This window comes from Aulonocara stuartgranti (genome assembly GCF_965226115.1).
Source record: "Aulonocara stuartgranti genome assembly, chromosome: 20".
Lineage (NCBI taxonomy): Eukaryota > Metazoa > Chordata > Actinopteri > Cichliformes > Cichlidae > Aulonocara > Aulonocara stuartgranti.
The window spans coordinates 8,616,661-8,638,793 of NC_138956.1; the positions used below are offsets into that span (position 1 = coordinate 8,616,661).

The 22,133-nt window shown below is 39.3% G+C and overlaps 1 protein-coding gene across 3 annotated transcripts in view; it reads right to left on the reverse strand.

The window, feature by feature from the left end:
* Positions 1 to 22,133, reverse strand: part of celsr3 (cadherin, EGF LAG seven-pass G-type receptor 3) — a 119,935-nt gene that overhangs the window by 62,333 nt on the left and 35,469 nt on the right. For 2 of the 3 annotated variants that reach the window (XM_082519645.1, XM_082519643.1), the window contains exons 4-8: positions 10,276 to 10,498; positions 3,582 to 3,697; positions 3,135 to 3,223; positions 2,834 to 2,848; positions 2,310 to 2,467 (exon numbers count right to left, since the gene is read on the reverse strand). In XM_082519645.1, coding sequence (XP_082375771.1) covers positions 2,310 to 2,467; positions 2,834 to 2,848; positions 3,135 to 3,223; positions 3,582 to 3,697; positions 10,276 to 10,498 — 601 coding nt within the window. The remainder of the gene's footprint in view (positions 1 to 2,309; positions 2,468 to 2,833; positions 2,849 to 3,134; positions 3,224 to 3,581; positions 3,698 to 10,275; positions 10,499 to 22,133) is intronic. The other variant, XM_082519644.1, reaches the window with a different exon arrangement.

Sequence of the window (22,133 nt, forward strand, 5' to 3'; positions counted from 1 at the left end):
GCTTGAAAGATAGATGAACAAACAAGATATTAAGTGTGAGTTACACCAAATGTCAAGAGGCAGATGACGAGACAGATGGGTATTGGGAAGGAAAGAGGGAATACGAGGAGGAAAATTTCGGCGGGATAGAAAGTGACAGTTATGGGACTGCGCTGAGTGAGAACCAAAGAGAGACAAAGTTTTGTCAGCAGAGGACATCACTGGAAGAGAATGTCAAGACTGAGCAAGAGGCGGGTGGAGAAATGGAAAGGGAGCAAGAGGAAGAGAGGGTTGACGTGTTAGTCTTTAGCCTTCCTCTTTGATCCGTTTTCTTTTCCCTCAGCCTCACTTAGTGCTGACAGACGCGGCAAACGTGATTACAGCTTACAGAGGCGAGGCCAGACATCAACACTATGACACGCTGCTCTTTCAGTGCATGTGCGGATACGCTTTATGTGTATGTGTTTTCTTGCACTTGTTAGTATATATGGAGACATTCGTTGGTTAGACACACACAAACTGTAGCTGAGAAAGAATGAACAAAAGTTCGACAAGGTCAGATGGAACAGGCAGTGCAACGCATTTAAAACCAACAATTTGGATCTTTTAGTCACACCTAAGAGATTGTGTGTGTGAGACGGAGAGACGAGCGGAGATAATGAAAAGAAACGAACATATCCGTGTAGCAGAATGAGACGCCTGGTAACAAGACCATCAGAGAGATACAGACAGACATGAAGGAGCATAGAGACGTCAAAGAGTCGTGCCTCATTAAAGCCTTGAGTCCCCCGCATAGTTCCCCTACCGTCACCTCATCACCCTGATCGTTACTTTAAAATCCTGTCAGAATGCATGTATCTCCCAATGTAATGCTGCTACCCTCAGTCACTTCACACACTCACTTTACCTTTAGATAGCTTAAAAAGCTACCAGCTGGCCAGCATGTTGCTCATAGCTGCACATAATGACCAGCTTTATTGGTTTTCTACTCAGTGGAAATTGTCTTTGAATATCTGTTAAGCCTCTGTTCAGTTACAGATTATGTTTAATGAAAGTTGTCTTTGCAAAGAAGCTGGCAAATCCTGTGCAAACACCTCCCACAGCTCTGGGTCAGTTACTATTCATCCTTTCATTTGCAATGCTGATGGCAAAAGAACAAATTTACCTGCAGGAATTCATCCTAAGGTTCTTTTTTTTTTTAATTAATCATTCAGTATTTATTTATCATTTTGACCAAAAAATTTCATAGATTCATTTCATGTTAAAATTAGTTATCTCAGTATGAATATACCAAAGTTTATGCTATAGAACAAGCTACAGTATTACACTGTAGTCCTCCTACGCTCTGCTTCAACGTCTTAAAACTGAGAAATTTAAGTCTCCGAATTTAAGAGCCTGAATTCAGTCAAACGGTTGTGATAAAAGCTAAAGGATGCGATACTTATGCTTCCTCTCCAGCTTTGCCACAATGCCTCTCTTACAGCGCTAAAAGCAAGCAAACCCAGCTTACATTAGCTAGAAACTGAGTCACCCGATCACTCAAGTCAGCAAACGGCTGTTTCCCACCGAAAATGAAGATTCAAAAGTGAGCTGCGTGTTGTATCTGTTGTATCTGAGCAGTTTGTATTTGATATTAGCATACTGATACAGCATAAACACTGATCTCAAAGTCATGGCGTGTGCCAGAAAGTACTCCTAGCATGATGGCGCAGGACAGTCTTTTGTACATTAGCTCACACATATTTTAAAACACAGTATGAGGTAGGGCGTTTTCACACCTAAAGTTTGTTTACTCTGGTCCAAATCAGTTGATGAGCTTGTAAACTTGTAGCTTTTTCCTGCAAATTAGTTTCTTTCCATATTGAGGAAAATCCAAATGAACCAAAATGCGTCACTACAAATTACATGAGAATGTTCAGTCCGGTCATTAGCCAGATGTTGTACTGGTCATCTACAGTACTTTGCTACATCCCAGATTGCAAGTTTTTTTTAGCTCAAGCTTGATATTTTCTATTCAGTAATGCCTGAAATGAGTGACTGAGTCCAGAAAGTCAGCAGGAAAGTGTTTACAGAACACATACCCATCCCATATACTTCTATAGGACCTTAAGCTGTTTTGTAACACTGTCTGGCTGCCTTCAGATAGAAAGCAGGTATACGGCACTTGCATTTGCACTTTTTTCTTTTTACAGTTTTCTGTAATTTGCATCCATTTTTTGTACCGTCAATGGTTATGACTGAGAAACCGGCTGACATTGGTATATGACCATTAGAAGTTTGGGTCCCAGCAAAGTGTTGCAATTAAGAAGTGAAAAAAGAAAAAAACTTACTTCTTACTGCTGGTTTGTTTGCCCTGTGCAGCACAGCTGTAATTTCCAAGCTGCGTACCAAAGCGAAGTGACAAGGCTGTATCACAGTCATCAACGCTCACCACAGCAATCTTCTCATCTGACGGACCCTGAGCCTCACCACTCATACTGCGCTTGGGCTGGACATCCAGACACAGTCCAAAGAAACAGAAAACCAGTCAAGATTCAAGAAATACAAGAGCATTCACTAAATCTAGAGTTTTCGTCATTGCATTGAAACACTACATCAGATACGAAATAGCAGTAAACACATGAGATTAGTATTTACACAAATACTTTGCACAATGACAGGAAGAAAAAAGGGAGAAGCTGTGGTTAGTAGGACATACAGGAAAAAAAAACAAACACATGGGCAAGAGAACAGACTAAGAGCAGAAAGACAGCGCATTCATTCTCCTTACTGTCTGCTGGTGAAAGAAAGGAGGAGCAAAAGAAGCTAAGAAAGGAGAAAGTGTATATGCGCTCTGACACACGCTCATACTCACATAACGTGTAGCAGGCTGAGGAAAATAAAAGAACATGAAGAAAATTAAAGGAGATGTGCGGCGAATATGCATGAATAAAAATGATGACACGCAAACACCCACATAGTCGTGTAGACACAAATACTTTGGCTCAATTCAAAGTGCTTCGTCGGCTCGAAGGCTGAGAAACTATTCTGCCGACGCATCAAAAGTACCAATAAAAACAAGTCAAATTTACAAAGTGCAAAAGTACATCAAGAATCCAAAGTGGAAGCTCAAATGCAAGGATCACAATGAAGATGGGATTGGGATGTAAACCCACCTTGTTGTAGTAGTGGATGTGAACTGTATGCCAGTTACCATCGCTCACACCCCCTGGCAGGAAGGGACTCACCTGGGTGGATGACTCACCTACAGACGGGTAAATGAAGAATATGCCATTAAAATGAATTCAAATGTAGCTCTTATGGGTCTCCTCTTTTTTTAAGGGTGTCGATGCTCCAAATATATCGACTTTATTTACAATGACCCCAAAACCTCTGTAAGAACTGTTTGCAAAGACCAAATCAGCAGCATTCATTACCTGAATCCACTCTTAGATAAACAGATTTTTGTGTCTCAGGAGGAACGCTTGTTTTTACAGGCCTGCTGCACATGTTCATGGGTCAAAAGAAAAGCAAACAGCAACAGCAGACATATGGTCTCTGTTTATAGAGCACAAATTTCACGCAAACAAAACCAAACAAGAGTGCACATAAAGATACAATACCTGTGGAGTATTTGAACACCACTTGTCCTTCTTGGATCTCTAAGGCAATGAAGTCATGTTTCTCGTTAAAGCGTCCATTATAGAAGAGAAGACCACTGTTCTCCAGAGTGGCAAATCTAAAAGACGGATGTACATAGAAATTTGAAGTTTATTGACAAATGCTGTATGCAGTAGAGAATTTATTAACACAGCCATGGTAAAAAGAAAACTGTTAGGTAAGGAGTGAAAGACTAAGTACACCCTTAATGCTTAGCATCGATGATCAAATTGTGATGATCAGTGATTAATTGATCATCATAATCAGTATGACTACCGCTATAAAAGTAGAAGTTTTGGCAGTTTGTTGGTCTGAAGCATTGGGGTGTATCAACGCAATGCCAAACACGAAGGACATCAGCAACGATTGTAAAGAAGCAACTGTTTCTGCCCATCAGCCTCTGAAGCATTAAAGCATTAAAAGGCCTTATCCAAGCATACACAGAGAAAGATTATTCACAAGTGGAAAACATTCAAGACAGCTGAGAATCTTTGATGTGCAGGAGTGGACATAACCGGAAATTCATCCAGACTGCGTCATGCTCAGAGAAATTGCAAAAACCCAAGAGGTACAGGCCTCAGTTAGCATGTTAAATATTAACATTCATGACAGTATAATTAGAAAAAGACTGAACTAGTATGGATGTTTGGAAGGGCTGCCAAGAGAAAGTCTCGTCTGTCTAAAAAGAACATGGCAGCCCGGCTTATGTTTGCAGACCTGCCAAACCTAGAAAGTCAAAGAGAAAGCCAAATATCAGCACCTCATACCAACTGGGGACTTGCTTTGAAGCTGCCAAAAAGAAAGCATTCTGGATTAATTCTTGTTAAATACATAATGACGTGGTGTAATATGTCATGCACTGTTGTGCATTTAAGGTTGTTGTTATGGTCTGTGGCAGTGTTGGGGAGTAACGGAATACATGTACCGCCGTTACGTATTTAAAATACAAAATATGAGTAACTGTATTCCGTTACAGTTGCCGTTTAAAAAGGTGGTATTCAGAATACAGTTACTTTGTTGAAATAAATGGATTACACTGCGGTACTTTCCTGTTTCATATTGTCGCGGGTCAGGACTGTTTGGGTTTTGTTTGACAGCTATGCTCTTTGTTCCAGGCGGCAGCGTTACGGTTGCCATGGTTACAGGGCGACGCTCTCTCTCTGCGACTGTGTGTTTCCTGGGTGAGAGAGCGCCTTTTGTTGTTGTTGTTGTTGTTGTTGTGCTAAGCTAACAGGCAGAATGCTACAAGCATAGCTCTAAAGAATGTAGCATCATGGGCAGTGTAGTCCGTGCTGCAGGGAGAATGGACTGCCATACACGTTAATGTGTCTGTGAGCGAGGGAGGGAGAAAAAGGCAAAGTACGAGTTGTCATCGAGCAAAAACGGGAGCTGGAAGCATGTAAATATAATAATAACCACTGCAGCCAAGAAGAGTGCCTGACGAGCCCAGTTGTAAGTAAGCTATTAAGACTCGACTGTACACCGTGTTCGTGTTTTCCTCCGAAACAATAAGTTCCGTTGGAGCAGTCTTTCAACGCCTCTCTCTGTCTCTCGCAAGAAAAGTTGACCCACACAACAAAGTAAAGCTATTTTTCAGCTACGAGCCGACAGGGACCCCGCCGTATTAGTCAGAGGTCCCTTTACTACAGTTCGGAGTCGCGGACCTTCAGTAATAGTAATAAATCACACAGCAATAGTACATTCACGTTGTTGTAAAAAGCATGATAATATATTAAGTAATCCAAAGTATTCAGAATACGTTACTGTCATTGAGTAACGTAACGGAATACGTTACAGAATACATTTTGGGGCATGTAATCTGTATTCTGTAATGGAATACATTTTAAAAGTAACCTTCCCAACACTGGTCTGTGGGATGAACAGGCCAAGTGTTATGTTGAGGACCCAAATGTAGGTGCTTGGAGACGAAATAATCTTAACAAAAGGCGAGCTGTTTATTAGGCTGAATGATCCACAAACCAAAAGTAAGCAGAAAATGCAAAAGGAACTGAAAACTTCTAAACAATGAAGACACTTAGAAAGACATTAGGCAGCACAAGGACCCAGAATCACTGGGAAAATGAGCTGATGCTCCAACAAAGGACAAAGGGAGACCGGCACATATATACACAGGAGAGTGATTAGGGGAGTGAAGTCAGCTGGGAAACACAGCAGGAACAAATTAGGCATAACGAGACAAGGGAAGCAAAACTAAACATAAAGCACAGAGATGAGTGACTATCAAAATAAAACAGGAAGTAACTAATATAAGGACCAGGATTAAGACAGATTAGCTTGACACATACAAAAGAGCAAACTGACACAAAGACAAGACTGACTCAACATGATATTAAAGGCAAAAACACAGAAAAGAAGCTAAGAGGACAGGGAGAGAACTAAGAAACCTAACGTAATTTGTGACTATACCAGATACATAAAATAATACAACAGGAAACTGATGGGGATTCAAAAACTCAAAAGGACAAGAAAACCAAAGACAGAAACAAAAACCTACTTTCAAAGTACAAAACAATAATGAATTAGGAAGATTTGAAAGTCCAAAACACAACGACCCCAGACCACAACAGCTATATTTAAATAATTTTAAAGCCTGATCAGAATTTTTATTACCTTAGAATTGATAGAGGGTGTACTCTCTTTTTACCATGGCTGTACATTTTTATATGCATGCAGAGAGAATATGACACATTTTAAATTATATTTTTCACTCCGATACAGGAAGAAACAGAAACAAAAAACTATCTCAGACACAGCAGAACAAAAATGACTCCTGGCTAGTGCGGAAGAACAAAAGGTATTCAGACTATGCCAGAGTTAATAAACCATACTGCTGGAGTCTTCCTCTCCCTCAGCTGCTCAGACGCAAATAAAAAGTCTATTTTGCACAGAACAGATGAGAAATACTCTGTCCTGGTGGCAAGACAGAAAAGATTCTCACTGCATAAAATGTCCACGTTAAAAAGTACTGAGATGTTGTTTTAAACATGATACCACAACAGTTTGCCTGTTTTTACTATTCCCTTCAACTAAGCGCCTCAATTGTAAAATCGTACACTGCAATTTGTAGGCAGCTGACAAATAGCACCTGCAGGGAAATTTTTATTCAAGGTTTCTCTACTTTCAGTGAGGTTCAGTGGTGTCACAAATTGGATCCAGCCCAACTCCGCTAGACAGTCAAATAAATCCAGTGCACAGATGCAGGAGGTCAGGTTCAGCTACAGGAAAGAAGCCCTAGAGCAGCATGGTTATAAATGTCTGCCTTTCAAACGGTTTTAAGTTGTTGAAGAAAAATATTCTTCTACTGTTTCCTATCTTGTTGAGTTAAAATTATCATATCTGCATTTTATTTTCCTGATTTAAATTCCAATGGAAATCATTCCTGCACTATAGAATTGTAAGGAAATAAGAGCATCTTATCGCCGTTCTGGTGAATCTGAGGACGCTGCCATTGTCTAAAATAAACCCAGGGTTTCTGGTTAGCAAATATGTGCCTTCTTTGTATGGATTTGCTGTCGCTCCGACTGCACTGTGCCAAAATATCTAGTATGCATATCTAATATATCCGTGCCACCAGAAATAGCTAAATAATAATAATAATAATAAAATTGTAACCTTAGCTTTGATAGAGTAACTGGAGATAATGTGTGGAGTCAGCCAAGCGGAGACACAGAGGAGCCGAAGGAGTAAATAAATGCAAAGAAGCATGCTTTATATGTTCAGCAGGTCTGTTTTTGTCAGTGTTATTGCTGTTTGTGAAATTCATTACGTGCCGCCAAGAACTGCATTAAACAAATTAATATGATGTGACTTATTCCCAAAAGCAATAAACTACAAGATGGAATCATGTGTTTATGATCATTTCTATTCCTTAAACTCGGTTAGCTTAGCAGTCAATTTCAAGCAGAGCTGAAGAAAAGAAAACAAACGCTGTCAGAAACACACATGCACACACTCTCTCTCATGCAACTGCCTTTCAAATGCATTAAAAACTTGAGCTCAAGTCATGGCAGTGGTTTCATATTCATAGAGAGCAGAGTCATATTGTCGCTTATGCTTTCATATGTAGTTAGATCTATAGAAATCTAAAAAAGGCATCTTGTGGAGGGAAGTCTATTTTGCCCTCAATTAACACATGAAACAGGAGCTTAAATTTAAAACATGTTTATGTATTTTCATAATAATTTGTTTTCCATATAGTTTATGTCCCTCCTATACTGTACATAAAAGATGGGCGTAGCCAATGTGATGTCACACATTAGCTTGTTAGTCTTTCCCTTGAAGCTTCAGGATTAGCATGTAGGAAGCTGCCATATTATTCACATGGAGCCAAAAGTAAACATATTTGGATGGCAGTATGAAGCCGTAAGTTCTCAGCTAATGGAAATATGAGACCAGATGGCAACCACCAAGTAATTATTTCCCCACCAGTTGTAAACGGTTACTGCTATTTAGTAACATGTTAATAAAATACTGGAATTTTCTTCATGAAAACTGGAGCACAGACCTCTGGCACTGTGGTACCACTGTGCACAAAGCAAACCATGTTATTTATTTGAATTTAATTCCATTTAAAATGTGACTACACCCAATGATTTAAGACTTATTACAGTTTAACAAAAACTAATAAAAGACCATTCTAAATAAAATAAAAAAATCATCAAGGGGGATTTTAACTAGAAACCAAAGCTGCTTTTTGTACCAAGTTTTAAAGTTCTCAGACTCCAGTGGCAACTCAAGGAACTGCAGTTTTTTGGCACTTTGCCGGCTTCATTTTTCAGTCTTGCTGCTTGGTGCTGCCATAAAGCAGAACTACACACTAAGAACAAAACTCACAGATCTGACTGGGTTTGAACGAATGTGAAAGCATGGTGCTGAAAAAGACCACACATTATTTTCTCAAGAAGTCCTTGATTAAAATTACTGAAAGAAAATGGAAGATTAACTCCTTTCTATACACAGATTTTTCCACCCAGCGTGGGACTCTTTTAAACCAACAACAACACACAGAGAAATGTTAACACGATACCTGCTAAATGCTCATAAAGCAAGCTTCTCTGAAAAAAAAGAAAACATGCCCTTCATGCTTCATTCCTTAACTTAACTAATGGTGACCACAAATCAACAGAAGAAACCACATGTAGTGCTTTTATGCACCAATAATGCTCATTTAGCAAGCAATACAGTGACCGCAATGTCTCACTGCAACTACTCCATGGTAGCCACATCAGCTTAGCAACAACCCCATGGGCAACATCACCCTAGCAACTATCATTAGACGACATCACCCATGGCAACCATCCATCCCATAACCCTGCCTGACCACTCTTAAGCACCACTTCAATTCTCTTGTGGGCTTTGTATGTCTAGAGGCAAGCAGCAACTGAAAAATGATTTTGGATGGGTAAAAGGAGTCACTGACCTCTGCCACAACATTAGCATTACATATATGCTCAGGCAGAAAGTGTTAACTCAAATAAAAACATGCTGCAAGCGAGCCAAGCAAAATGGAAAGATTTGCAAAAATTCTCTTGTAGGTAAAGTCAGTGCCACGGTTTAATTTACAATCTTAGTAAATAAAAAAATTATGATGACTTGTGTAGAAATGCTGTGAGATTCTTGAAACCTTGGCCAAAATCTTGCGGCAAATGTGCCCCATACACATTTGTACACGCATGATTAAAAGAATGTACACAGTCTGTGCCTGGTAAGGTAAAACATGCCAGGACATCATGTGGCTCCACTGTGGTGGACTACACGTCAGCCTACCCTAACAAGCAAAAGATTCCCTTTTTTAACCTAAGGAGGAGACACAAATCTCTTGGGGGTTGTGTGAGGAAAGGTATCTATTGTAAAAACCAAACATGCAGTTACCCGCTGTGATGACTCACGATGAGGGAGCAGCTGAAAGTTGTGTTTACATATCAGGACATATTAAAAAAATATTCTGGTCCTAACCAGGGCTCAAATATAACCTCACATGAACAAAACTCAATTCATCAGCCCTGTACCATCATGCTTGATGAGGTGGTGTTTGTCCTGATATGCTGTGCTAACATTAGCTGCTTACTTAACATTTTACCTTCTCATTCATACATAGTCACTTCTTCCCCAAAAAATCAAGCCGTAATGCTAAACTCAAAGTTTCAAAAGTGGGAACGTGACATCATGGTGCCATGGCCTTCTTTCATATACAGTCTGTGGTTTTAGTTATTAATTGGGCACTTTAAATTAATAGCCCTACTGACTAAGAAGCATGTTTTTTTCTGAGTTGGTTCCAACCATGAAGTCATTTCCTTTCAGAGCTTTTTGCAGCAGGATAGTCAGATGGAAGATAAGAACATAGAAGAGAAAGAAAGACAGCAAAGCACAGCAGATGGGATTAAATGGAGAAGCAATGCTTTTAAAGAAGCGAGGTAGAGGGAGGATACAGGGAAGCCATAAATAAAAGGATCACTCTCCAAGATGGAGATGATATAATTTTAAAAAACAGCTTAAAGAAAAGTGGAGACACTATAAGAGGAAATCAGAGAATGATCCATCCTGCTATATCTGATGGAAGCTGAAAGAAGAGACAAAAAAATAATAGAGAAGAAGAGAGGAAAGGAAATGACAGAATGTTTACTCAAGACTACTCACGTTAACGAGATGGAGAGGTGAAATCTCTGTCTGAGCCCCCGGAACATGACAAAGGACTTGGGTGGGAAGGACCGAGCGGTGACGGTGCAGTACGGTCGCTCATAGGCTCCTGCCGGGCACTCGCATCGGAAACCCCCACCCGAAAGCTCCCGGCACGTCCCTCCGTTACGACACACACCTGGCATGCACCTGCCCTGCCGGTGGTCAAACTCACAACGATCACCTGAAACAGAAAAAAACCCCACAATGTTAGTGTTAGCCAACCAAAGCGACCATAAAAGCCGTAAATCTCTCAGTAGTTAGTCTAACTTTCGCTCAAAGTTTCTGTATATATGCAGAAATATCAATGCAACAGATTCTGATAAAAATAAACATTCTTGGTATTTATGAACATTTCCACCATTGTTTTCTGCACCAATTTAAAAGGCTAACATCAAATAAACAAATAAATAAATAAATTCCCATCAGTATCCTGCCACTTTTGCCATTTCAAAGCGTGTTTCACAGGCAATTAATATTCACGGGATCTGACCTCACTGCTCCCATTGGCAGGTCTGTCAAAACACACAGGTGCTGTGCGACAAAACAATGTTCAGAGCAGCAGAGCACAACTGAAAAATCCACTAAACCTCCAGTGCAACAAATCCCTGATTAAAGTTGAAATAAAACACTTAAAATAATTTACCGATCTGAGCATGGTGGGGATAATGAGCGGGAAATATGCGCCACGGTTTAAGTTTTTCTCAACATGCTGTAAGTATTACAGCAATATTTTTTGTGAATACAGCTTGTTTTATTCTCCCACAGTAAAATCAAAAATGCACTTCCTGTTCATTTATACTAAGCTGTTTTCTGTTTTCAGTTTACTCCCTTGCTTTACTCCCTCATGGTTTAAGTGAGAAAATGTTCAAAATTACTCATACAGACCGCACATAAAACACAAACTTTCAGATAGTTTTAGAATTTATGCATAGTCAGTGTGTTACAGTGAAGTTAGAGTCTGAGTTTGATTAAAGAGATTTGCTTCATAGTGCTGTATCATCACCTTTTAATGCATTCGCTGGAGACAGGGTGGGCTGTGTTTGTCTCATCAATGTTGACAGGTAGCTGTAATATTATTGGAAAAGCAGGAGAGTTTCTAGCAACACCACTTGAGTTTTTTTTTAAATCACCAATATTTTGACCTGACCTTTTAGAATTCGGGGGCTAAGCACTAAAGTAACAATGTCTTATATTCAATCTAACTCCAAAAGAGGCTGAAACATATAGTGAGACATGCGCAAACTCTCTACAACCCTGTAATGCCAAACATCAAAAATAAATTGCACAATGCATTTTTAGGCAATAAACTACTCAAATGTAGCAATAAACACCTCAGTTTAAAAACAAATGTCTGGCAATCATTAGGCTTTACAGGGTTAAATAGGCAGATTTGGCACATGTTCGTAAACGCAAATATCTACTCAGCAACTCAGCGCATTTATGCATGTAGACTTGGTTCAAGACGACTTGTTGAAGCTCAAACTGAGCATCAGAACGGGGAAGAAAGTGAGTCTGGCGTGGTTGTTGGCTCCAGACTGGCTGTTCTGAGTATTTTAGAAACTGCTGATCTGCTGCAATTTTATATATCCTGTGGCAAAGCTCAAATCAACTGCGATGCTATCTAGTCAGTATGGAACTAAATATGTGTAATTTTCCAGCACCTTGTTGAGTCTATGCCATGAAGAATAATGGCAGTTCTGAAGGCAAAAGGAGATCCAACCCAGTCTTGGCAAAGTGTACCTAATAAAGTGGTTGGTAAGTGTATATCATTATGAATAATCAAAATAAATATTTCAGTGAGACCAGGGTGTGATTGGCTGAGGGAAATGCTCTTCCCACTCCTCCCACTCCGGTCTGCATGTTCCTGCCTCTGCTAAATTTTTTTTGACCCCCGCTGGGGAGGGAAGAGTGCTGTGACACATTAGTGTGCCAAGTCATTTCAGATATTTATTGACTCTCAAGGTCTGAAAGTCTGCTGGTGAACTCGGGAAAAACATGTTTTTTCTATTTTTTTTTCCCATAAATTGCCTCCTGAGTAAGAAAATACAGGGCCTAATATACAGTAGAAACAACAATGATGCATAACAACAACATCACTGTACTGCAGCTAAACTTTACTGCTCTTCAGCATAAAATTACAGCTTTAAATTTTTTACTAAAGCAGCTAACAAGAGGCCTTGTGGTTAATGGTATCACACTTTTTCATTACATTAACTCAAACGTGTGGTGTATTCCTCTGGCTATCACGGGGTCCAGCATGTTAAGTGTGAGCCTGGTTAGGACTACTGCAGTGACTGCACAGAGGTAGTAGTGCAATAATAGGCTAAAATGATTGCAAACTGGCATTTTTAGTCAGCGCCTGTGGATATACCAAAATACTGTCTGAGAAGACGCCTTCTCTTCTACAGCCTCCAGAAGCCTGACTGAATTTTTCCATCACAGCAATCATCCAAAGCACACTGCCAAAGTCACACAAGAGTTTCTTAAGGAAGAAAAAAATATTAGCTGTCCAAGTATGTAACCTGACTTGAATACAAAAGAAACATTGGGGATATTATAAACTGAAATAAAAAAGGTTTCTGAAGAAAGAGTTTAGAAAAAGTAAATTACATGAAGTTCCTGTTTTAGGAACCCTCAGATTTTAATTCTGCAAAGGGGCACAGGCAATAATAAATACTTAAAGGGCATATAATTTAAATTAGGATAACATTGTACATTAAGCTCTGATCATCATCATATATGATTGACAGTGAAATGAATCAGAGAAACGTAGCTTTCACGCTCACCGCTGCTGGTTTGTGCAGGTTCATTACCCTCGGCACAGGACTTATATATATGTCGCCTGAGAAATGTCTCTCTACAGGTGGTACAATGAAGCTCATGAAAATTACCTTTCCTGTAAAGCAACAGGTCTTTTTCCCATGTTAAAAGTGTAAGTGGCAGTGGCAGATTTCCTTTCCTATCAAGCATTCAACCACATTCATCAAGCGCTTTCGATGTAAATCATTCCCTGATTAGCCGATGGGAACGGCAGGGTGCTGATTCCTGAGAAGCAGTAGTAAGAGTAACTGTTGCGCAGGAACTAACATTTACCATCACTCAAACAAACACAAACTGCATGTATTTTTTTTTTTAAAAACAACAAAATTACAGCTGCAAGATTTCACCTGTCAACAATAAGACTCTGTATAACATTTGGAATTTATGATAGAAAAGGGGGTTGAGGAGGGCAGGGGGGATTTTCTGAATAACAAAAACAACATGAGCAAATCTACAGACGAGAATAAACAGATTTGGCTGCCAGTCAAAGAAGCTCCAGTCTAGAGTGTCTCAAGAGGCATAAACACCCACACAGCACACACACATACACACACACACACACACAGAGGCACATATTCAGTCAACCACATAAAAAGGTATGAAGGAATACGCTCTCTCTTTCATGGTTTTCACCTTTCCTGGAGCATATTTGGACACACACATTGTCTGACATTTAGCAGCTACACGCAAAAAACACCCACACCCAGTGGCCTCCACATCACCAGAGCAGACAGGGTTTGAAACTAGCCTTAAGATAGATGGCTCCTTGAGGACCAACTTTAGAACCTGGGGATGGCTTCAAACACACACACACACACACACACACACACACACACACACACACACACACACACACACACACACACAGACAACCCCAGGAAGATACCAAATAAACAAAACGCATAACCAAACATATAAATAATAAATTCAATTCATTATTTTTAACACATAAACACACACACTCAATTTCATTTCCTTTCTTCGATTCTCTTTTTCTCTGTGTCACACGCACACACGGACACACACACACACAAACGTGCAAACACACATGGATCATTGCTCCTGCCCTCGAGGCTGTCGGGTTTTATCGTGTAACTGTCTCTGTTAGCACTATGTTTGCACTGCTTTTAGTTTGTGCCAGCATACCCACTGGCAGACTTCTCACATCTTAGCATTATCGCACACACACAACTAAAAACACAACAACAATAAATCATGCGTGTGTAAGTCAATAAACATCCTCACCTTTCAGCAGATACAAATAATATCTGACACACATCACGCACAAACACACAGGAATTTGAGGGTGAGTCATGACCACACACACAAATGCACTGCCAGTCAGAGACACAAAGACAGGAGAAGCTGTAAAAGTCAGTCAGACTCGATACACACTGATACTGACTACGTGTGACGCACACCACATAAACTGAATGACAAACTCTATAACAAAGGAACAGTGATTAAGCATTTTAAGCTCGCAAAAGAATTAGTGATATAATTTGCTAAATATGTCACCTCTCCCCTGCCATTAGTCCTTTCCTCCGCCTCTCCAGCATCCACCTGTCCTCCACTGCATGCACTTTTTCGCCTTGACTTCAAATCCAAACGATAACTTCCCTATCAGTCATTTTAACATCTTTTTCATTTCATCCAACCCGTTTTCCCACAACACCTTCCCCCATGTGCCACCAGGCAGCCGATATCTGCTGGTTTTGGCTGACAAACATACTCTCTCACACACTATCAAATCAGCCTGAGGATGGACACACACACACACACACACACACACACACACACAGAGTGAGATGCCCAGTCAAACACCCAGCCCATTTTACAACAGCCCAAGGACATTCAAATTATCACGTGTCTGCCCTTGTTTAAGCTTCTCTCATCCTCTCTCCGATTTCACGTGAAACGTATACTTCAATGTAAGTGCACACAACAGGGAACCAATTAAACTGAGACACCCCACAGACACACAACACAACACACACTCACTAACGCAGCACCATTTCCCTGCTTTTGTGTGTTGCACCCACTCACCCGTACAGACCCTCTCATTAATATTAAAATAAATAAATAGACATTAATGCTCATGAATTATGCAGGCAGTGAGACTTATAGACACCTGCAAACACACACACACACACACACACAACACAGGCACATGCTGATTCGTTATGCACACCAAGCTGACTAACTGAAAGTAAAAGTGACGGAAGACTGACGAGAAAATAAAAACAACCTTTGGACACATTTTTACAGTACCAAAAGTAACACACACATACACACACACTGGAATTACAAGAAGTAAAGCAGAGCAGATGTGATCTCAGACTGACTCAACAATGGTCTTTTGACCACGCACGCACACACACACACAGAAGGCAGGACAGAGAGTTTGTAATTCCTCATTTGGCTCTGCGATTTAACTCACACAAAGACAGAAAGGTCAAGCGATTGCTAAAAACGTGGGTGTCCGATAGCAAGATAGCACTTAAAATTCCCCACAAACACTTTGCGAACATGGACAGATGGTTTTTAATGAGCAGACAAGAATGGAAATGCACACGCCCACACAAATAAGACACTGCTACCTTAATACATACACCCAGCCAAACAAAGAATCACACACAGACAAAACTCTGCATCATGAAAATATCCCACTACTAAAAAGTAACAAGTGCATTTCCTGCTTTGTTATTTACATTTTAAGAAGGTAATACACGCCAACCCGCTGCAGCTGCACCGAGCAGGGATGCAACTCTTTCTTCTTCTTCTTTAAATTAATAACATGACAAGAAAACAGAGGTCAAAGTGAAAGCTTGAAAATTACATGTACAATGAAATGAATCAGAGAAACGCAGCAAATCTTCATGTTTTAGAAGTTAGAATCACAGGGACGGGTTTTAATAGGATCCTTTTGCACAATGTGTAATTTCACTTTTGATAGTTAGGCCCATTTTTCTATTTTATCTTCTAAATAGACACACTTTTTTATATCTTATTGTATTTTTTAAAAGTCCATTTCTGCCATTTACTCACAAACAAACCAGCTCAAAACAATTCAGAGAAAAAAATATTCAAGTCTGAAAACTTCAGTCTGAGCTTCCACGCTCCCTTTGTTGTTTGAGATCGAGCACTATTTTCAATCACCTCGTTGTTTCCTCCCCTCCCTGCATCCTGTCCTCACCCTTTGTTTCTTCCTTCCTTTTTCTAACTTCCACCTTATATCTCTATATATAAAACATCCCACGCTTTGCTCTTCCTTTCTCCTTCCTCCCTTCATCTTATACCATCTTCTTTTTTTCCTCTCCCCCCTCTATGCCAGGCTTAATGCATTCACACCACCCCTTCATTCATTCAGATGTTTTATTCATCAAAGCCAGTATTCTTCAACCACCGCCGGCATCTTAGTTCGCTCCGCCCAATCGCCCACCCCATAACCCTCCTCCTCCACCTCAACACATGGTGCATCCCTCGAGGCCAGCGTGCTCCCAGTTGTCTCCCCCTTCTTCTTCCTCTTGTATCACCTCTATAGGTCTTGCTTGTGCTCCTTTATTTTTGGTGTTTATTTACCTATAGTGTACAACCCACAGGAAAAATTCCTCATTTAGTAAAATATATGATCCAATTTGTGATGTTTTACATGAATCTGACATTAAACAGCAATAGCTTCCATTAAGCTGATACTCTTTATGAATTATCTTACAAGCTGTATTTTAAATAATAACTCAATAGGGATGGATTCTTAGAAAAAAAACTTTTTCATGTATAAGAAGTAATGGATTTTATCATGATGTGTTTACTTGGAATAAACTGACAAAAGGTCATGTAGCTGCCATGAGAAAAAAAAGCAAACAACACCACATATAGAAAGCTTTACACTGCACAGAGACACAAAACTGAAAGACTATTATTACAGTTTTAAACTTGATAAAAGGGGCCAAACCTAATAGGCAAGCCAGGACTCACTGATGGAAGTACGGGCTCCAGCCTATATTACCGAGCGTATTATTTTTCAGTTCCCACCCTTATTTGTGGGGTCTGAAAGAAGAAATTCTAAAATCTTTTTCTTTATTAGTTTCATTTATATCACAAGAAATTAAACCATTTTTAAAAAAAACAACTCATATGGCAAAAAGAAAGGGTGTAGGTTAAAGCTACAGCTTAAATAAAAATCAATAAGTAAGTCAATGGCTGTCAATAGACGCTGCTGAGACCTTAAACTGGAAATCAAAGCTTGGATGGGAATCAGGATGACATCATCAGGTGACTTCAGCCCGCTGATAGTCCATCATTCTTCCGAGATGTGTCATCTAAAGGAACGCCTTTATCATAACATCTTATTTGTTCGATTATTCACCGCATTTCATGCAGCTCAAGATTTGTTTGTGTGATATCGCTGCAGCGTGTGCCTCTGCTGAGAAGAGTGCTCCACCAATTTAACACTGCAGGCTCACAATAGATGAGGGAGATATCGTCCGCTTCTTGGGAAAAGGAAAGAAAAATTGGTCCCTATATTACCCAGAATTCAACTCCACCAGCTGCACTTCTAATGTAGCCTCGAGCCGTTAGCCTCAAGCTGAGATGAAAATCAGTCTTCTGCGCTTATTTCTTGAACTTAACTCCACACACACTGATTTTTGGGCTGGATTTCGTCCTCAGCCCTTCAAAAAACAGCCATTCAACACATTTGGTTTGATTTGTGAAAACATTTTGTTTGTTCCTTACTTAACAACTTCGATTTGCACTTTTTATACTTCCTCCCTCTCCCATATTTTCTCTCCTCCTCTTCAGTCTCTAAATTTCTCTTTTTTCCTTTGTTCAGGCACTTTTTTTCTTCATGCTTTTGTATTTCTCTTCCTCTGCCCTATATTGTTTATTAATTTACTTGGTATTGACTTATTTCTGTTTCTTGTGAGCTGTATTTCCCTCCCATACACATGTATTCCCTTTCAAAGCTTTTTTTTTAAAGAAAATTTTAACTCTTGAGCATTTGTCCTCTTTTGTTTGCTCCCCTTTTTCCTTCACGTGTTCGGTCTTTTTCAGTGTTCCCATTTCAACTTTCATCTGCTGCCATCTCTGTCACAACTCTCTCTTGCCCCTCTGTTTCTTCCTTTTTCATTAGATCAGATGACGGACATTGATAACAATCACTTCCCACATTGATTTTTGATTCTCTTTAACCTTCTCTCTTCAGCCTCTAGGCTTTTTCTTGCTTATTCTTCTGTTCGCCCTCTTTTTCATTTTCTATTCCTCCATTTTATTGCGCCATACATAATTTCTACGACTCTGCACCCTCCCGTCCTCATCTGAATGAGTTTAAATAACCATCAAAATATCACTGTGTAAACAGAAACTGTAACCTTTGTTATGACTGCCGCACAGATGAGTTATTTTATGAATTAATGTAGTAGTTATTAGGGATGCATAGAGTGATTTTGACTGCTTTGTGTAACATCAGTTTTTTTAGTCCTTATTTCTATGATCCACTTTTAAAACACTTTCAGAAAGCTAAAGCTGAGAGAGTAATTACTAAAAAACAAATAGATAATTAATGTATTCAAATCCATCCATCCATTCTTTTCTGCTTATCCTTTTCAGGGTAACAGGGGGGCTGGAGCCTATCCCAGCTGTCTTAGGGTTAGAGGCAGGGTACACCCTGGACAGGTCGCTAGTCTGTCACAGGGCTAACACACAGACACAGACAACCATTCACACGGGCAATTCAGAATTTTTCAATTGACCTGTCCCCACTAACTGCATGTCTTTGGACTGTGGGAGGAAGCCAGAGTATCCGAAAAGAAGCCACACGGGGAAAACGTGCAAACTCCACACAGAAAGACCCCGGCCTGATCGTGGAATTGAACTCAGGACCTTCTTGCTGTGAGGCAACAGTGCTAACCACCGTGCTGCCCAAATAAGTCATATTTCACAAAGTTATATATTTCCGAACATAAATAAATGTAGTACTGTAAAGTAGAACTTGAACAATTATGTTTATTTTCCTCTTTTTTATAGCTGCACTAGGTGTTAAATGAAACAATAAAATTGTGAACTGCAGACTTTCAACATGAATTCATTGGTTTTAACATGGTATTGTATTAACAGTTTAAGAATTACAGTCATTTCTATATACAAACCCCAATTTCCAGGGCTCAAAAGCAACTGGACAAATTATCACAATTTTTAATATGCCATAACAACTATTTGTATATTAAAGTAAATGTTATAGCTGCAGCTATATTTGAAATTGTTTTAGGCACTTTATTTTGTGAGGTAAAGAACCTGCAAAAATATAAGATTTATACAAGATTAAATTTAGCTTTAACCTAAATCAGTTTCATGTAGTGAAGTAGAAAATGTTCAGTGTACCTAATGGTGAGACTGATTCATTAAACCACATAATTGCTTCTAGACTTTTGCATGGACCACTGAAGTGAAGGTCTGTGATGTAAAGAAACTGACGGTACAAACAGATCAGGCAACAAACTCAGAGGATCCTAAAAATACCAGCGCTATACACACTCGCTTTACAGAGTAAGCAAACGCCCGAATCACCAAACATGATTTTGAATTACAGCTGTCAACCATGCATTTATGGGTACATGAAGAAATCCCAACTATTTATATACATGTATAAAACCAGAGAGGAACCAAGATATGTGAACTTCCTCCTCTTACCTCCTGCTCCCCAACTTATCTTCCTAAAACTAATTTAGCCTCCTTTTTCCTTCCTCTCACACTGTTTAATGCATTTAGCCTAGTCGATTCCACATATCACATCCCCTGCAGTGTGTTTTTTTCCCCCATTTAATGCACATATTTCCATTACACCTACTCTATTATGTTATGTATTTATATGTTTCTATTTCCTTTATTTCCTCCCGTGCTATCTGTGCTCTTTCCTGAAACCAACTTGTCTTATTGCTCTGGCAAACACTTTATTCTTTGTTACCTCTGACTTACACACACACACACACACACACACACACACACACACACACACACACACACTTACACTTTTATTCTATTAATGACCTCTAAAACACATGTGACTCTCTGAATAATCTATCTTATGCCATTATCTCCCTCTCCTGCACTCTCACCCATCCAGCCTGGTTTTATCTTCCCCACAAAACTCAAATCTATCTTCTCCCACATACTCTCCCAGTTTAACCCTCTCCAGAAACTTTTTTAAACTCCTCTTTATCTTTTATTCTTTCTCTTAACTCCATCTTTCTATAGAATACTCACCACCACGCCTTTTTTGTTCCCCGTTGTGGTAAATGATCTTAATTCCACCTTTTACAACCTCTCATCAGTTTTTTCCTCAAATATTGTCTTTGTCTTATCGTTAAAGCTCCTCGTCTTTGACGCTTAATTCGTTTTCCTTGTCAGGTCTGACGTCGCGTCTTATCTTTTTAAAACTAATTTAGTTTTCATTTGGATTGCTTTTTAGTTGTCTGTGCTAACTTTGAGTCTCTTCTGTCTTTGGGAGTATAGTGAGTTAGGTGAATATCTTTTCTGCTTTACTTAAATGTTCCCCTCAGAAAATAATCCACAGATTGTTGGTTTAAAATTCACACCAGACTTTTGATCAAATTTTAATTTGTGTACTGTTTTTGTGAGCTCTATTGTTAATTCAGTTTGCATTCTGGTTAGATTAGGTCTTCTTCACCAAACCCTCTTTTTGCTCTTTCTCCCCCAGCATATGTGATACAGTAAGCAGGTATATAGGACAGTAGAACGCCAGCTGTTCAGGAGGCCAGTCATACAGCTGTTTTTAGTGCTCTTGCCATCCTTCAGTTTGAAATGTATTTCCTAGAGGATAGAAACTGTTCAAACTGTTCACATAAACAGCAACAAAGGTCCATCTTGGTGTCTAAAACTGATATTGAATTTGAAGCTGAGAAATATGTTTAACTAGAGAGAAACAAAGGCAGACGACCTTACACTAAATCAGAAAACTAAAGCAGTGCCATCATTGATGTAAATGTTTATATTGTTTTCACTTTCATGTTTAAAACAAAATACAGCTTTAAAATATTTTTATAATGTAATGAGTAGTTTACTATTTCATTTGAAATTCTAGTATTGGAACAGCATTTATACCGGTGTATAAAAGTGGTTAATTAAGTTAAGTAAGATAAGTAAGTGTCAATTAACGGTGTGATTAAAACCAAGAAACCAAATAAGTAGAGTGGTCACTATGAGCAAAGATAATTAATGCACATTGTTAATGTTCTTGAGCCTCAAAATGTGCAACATTACAGATTCTTTCTCTTTGTATGAAGCGCTCTGTCAAAGTGATTTAAGGAGAATTACTGATTTCCTTTCAATGATACAGCAGGATAGATGTGCACCATGCACGCCTGCTCTAAAGGTTACTGCTACAAAAAACTGCAACTTCACTTCTCAAATTTTCTTTCTCCTGCTTGAGGTGTTCCATATTCATTATTTGCTTTAGTTCATATCTGTTCTATATATCCTCTAAATTTTCCAGTTTGTCTCACACACATTAATTTCATGCACTCTTCTTCTGCATTAAATGCTCAACTCTTCATTTCATTCCCCAAACTAATTCCCTCCCTCTTCATTCTCCCTTTCTTTATTCTCTCTCTTTTCTAATTCAAACTAAATTAGTCTCATAGCCTGAACTTCAGTCTTGCTGCAACCCATTCTTTCTTAGTCACTCACTCCTCATCCCATTTCTTTTTCTCTCTAAACCTTCTCCACTTCCTACAAAAAGCTAAAACTTCCATATATATTTAGATTATTCTTCACAAGCTTAAACATTGCCTATTTGTTCTTAGTGTGTGCTCTGGTTTCCATCTCTGCCTACTGGATTGAATTTCTCCGTGTAACATGCATATCTTCTTTATCGCACCCAAAACTAATCTCTCCTCTGCCTACTGCATCACCTACCCTCCTCTTCTGTTTCTCAGATTTCCTCTATCTAACATACAAACTGCTTCCCCACAACCAAG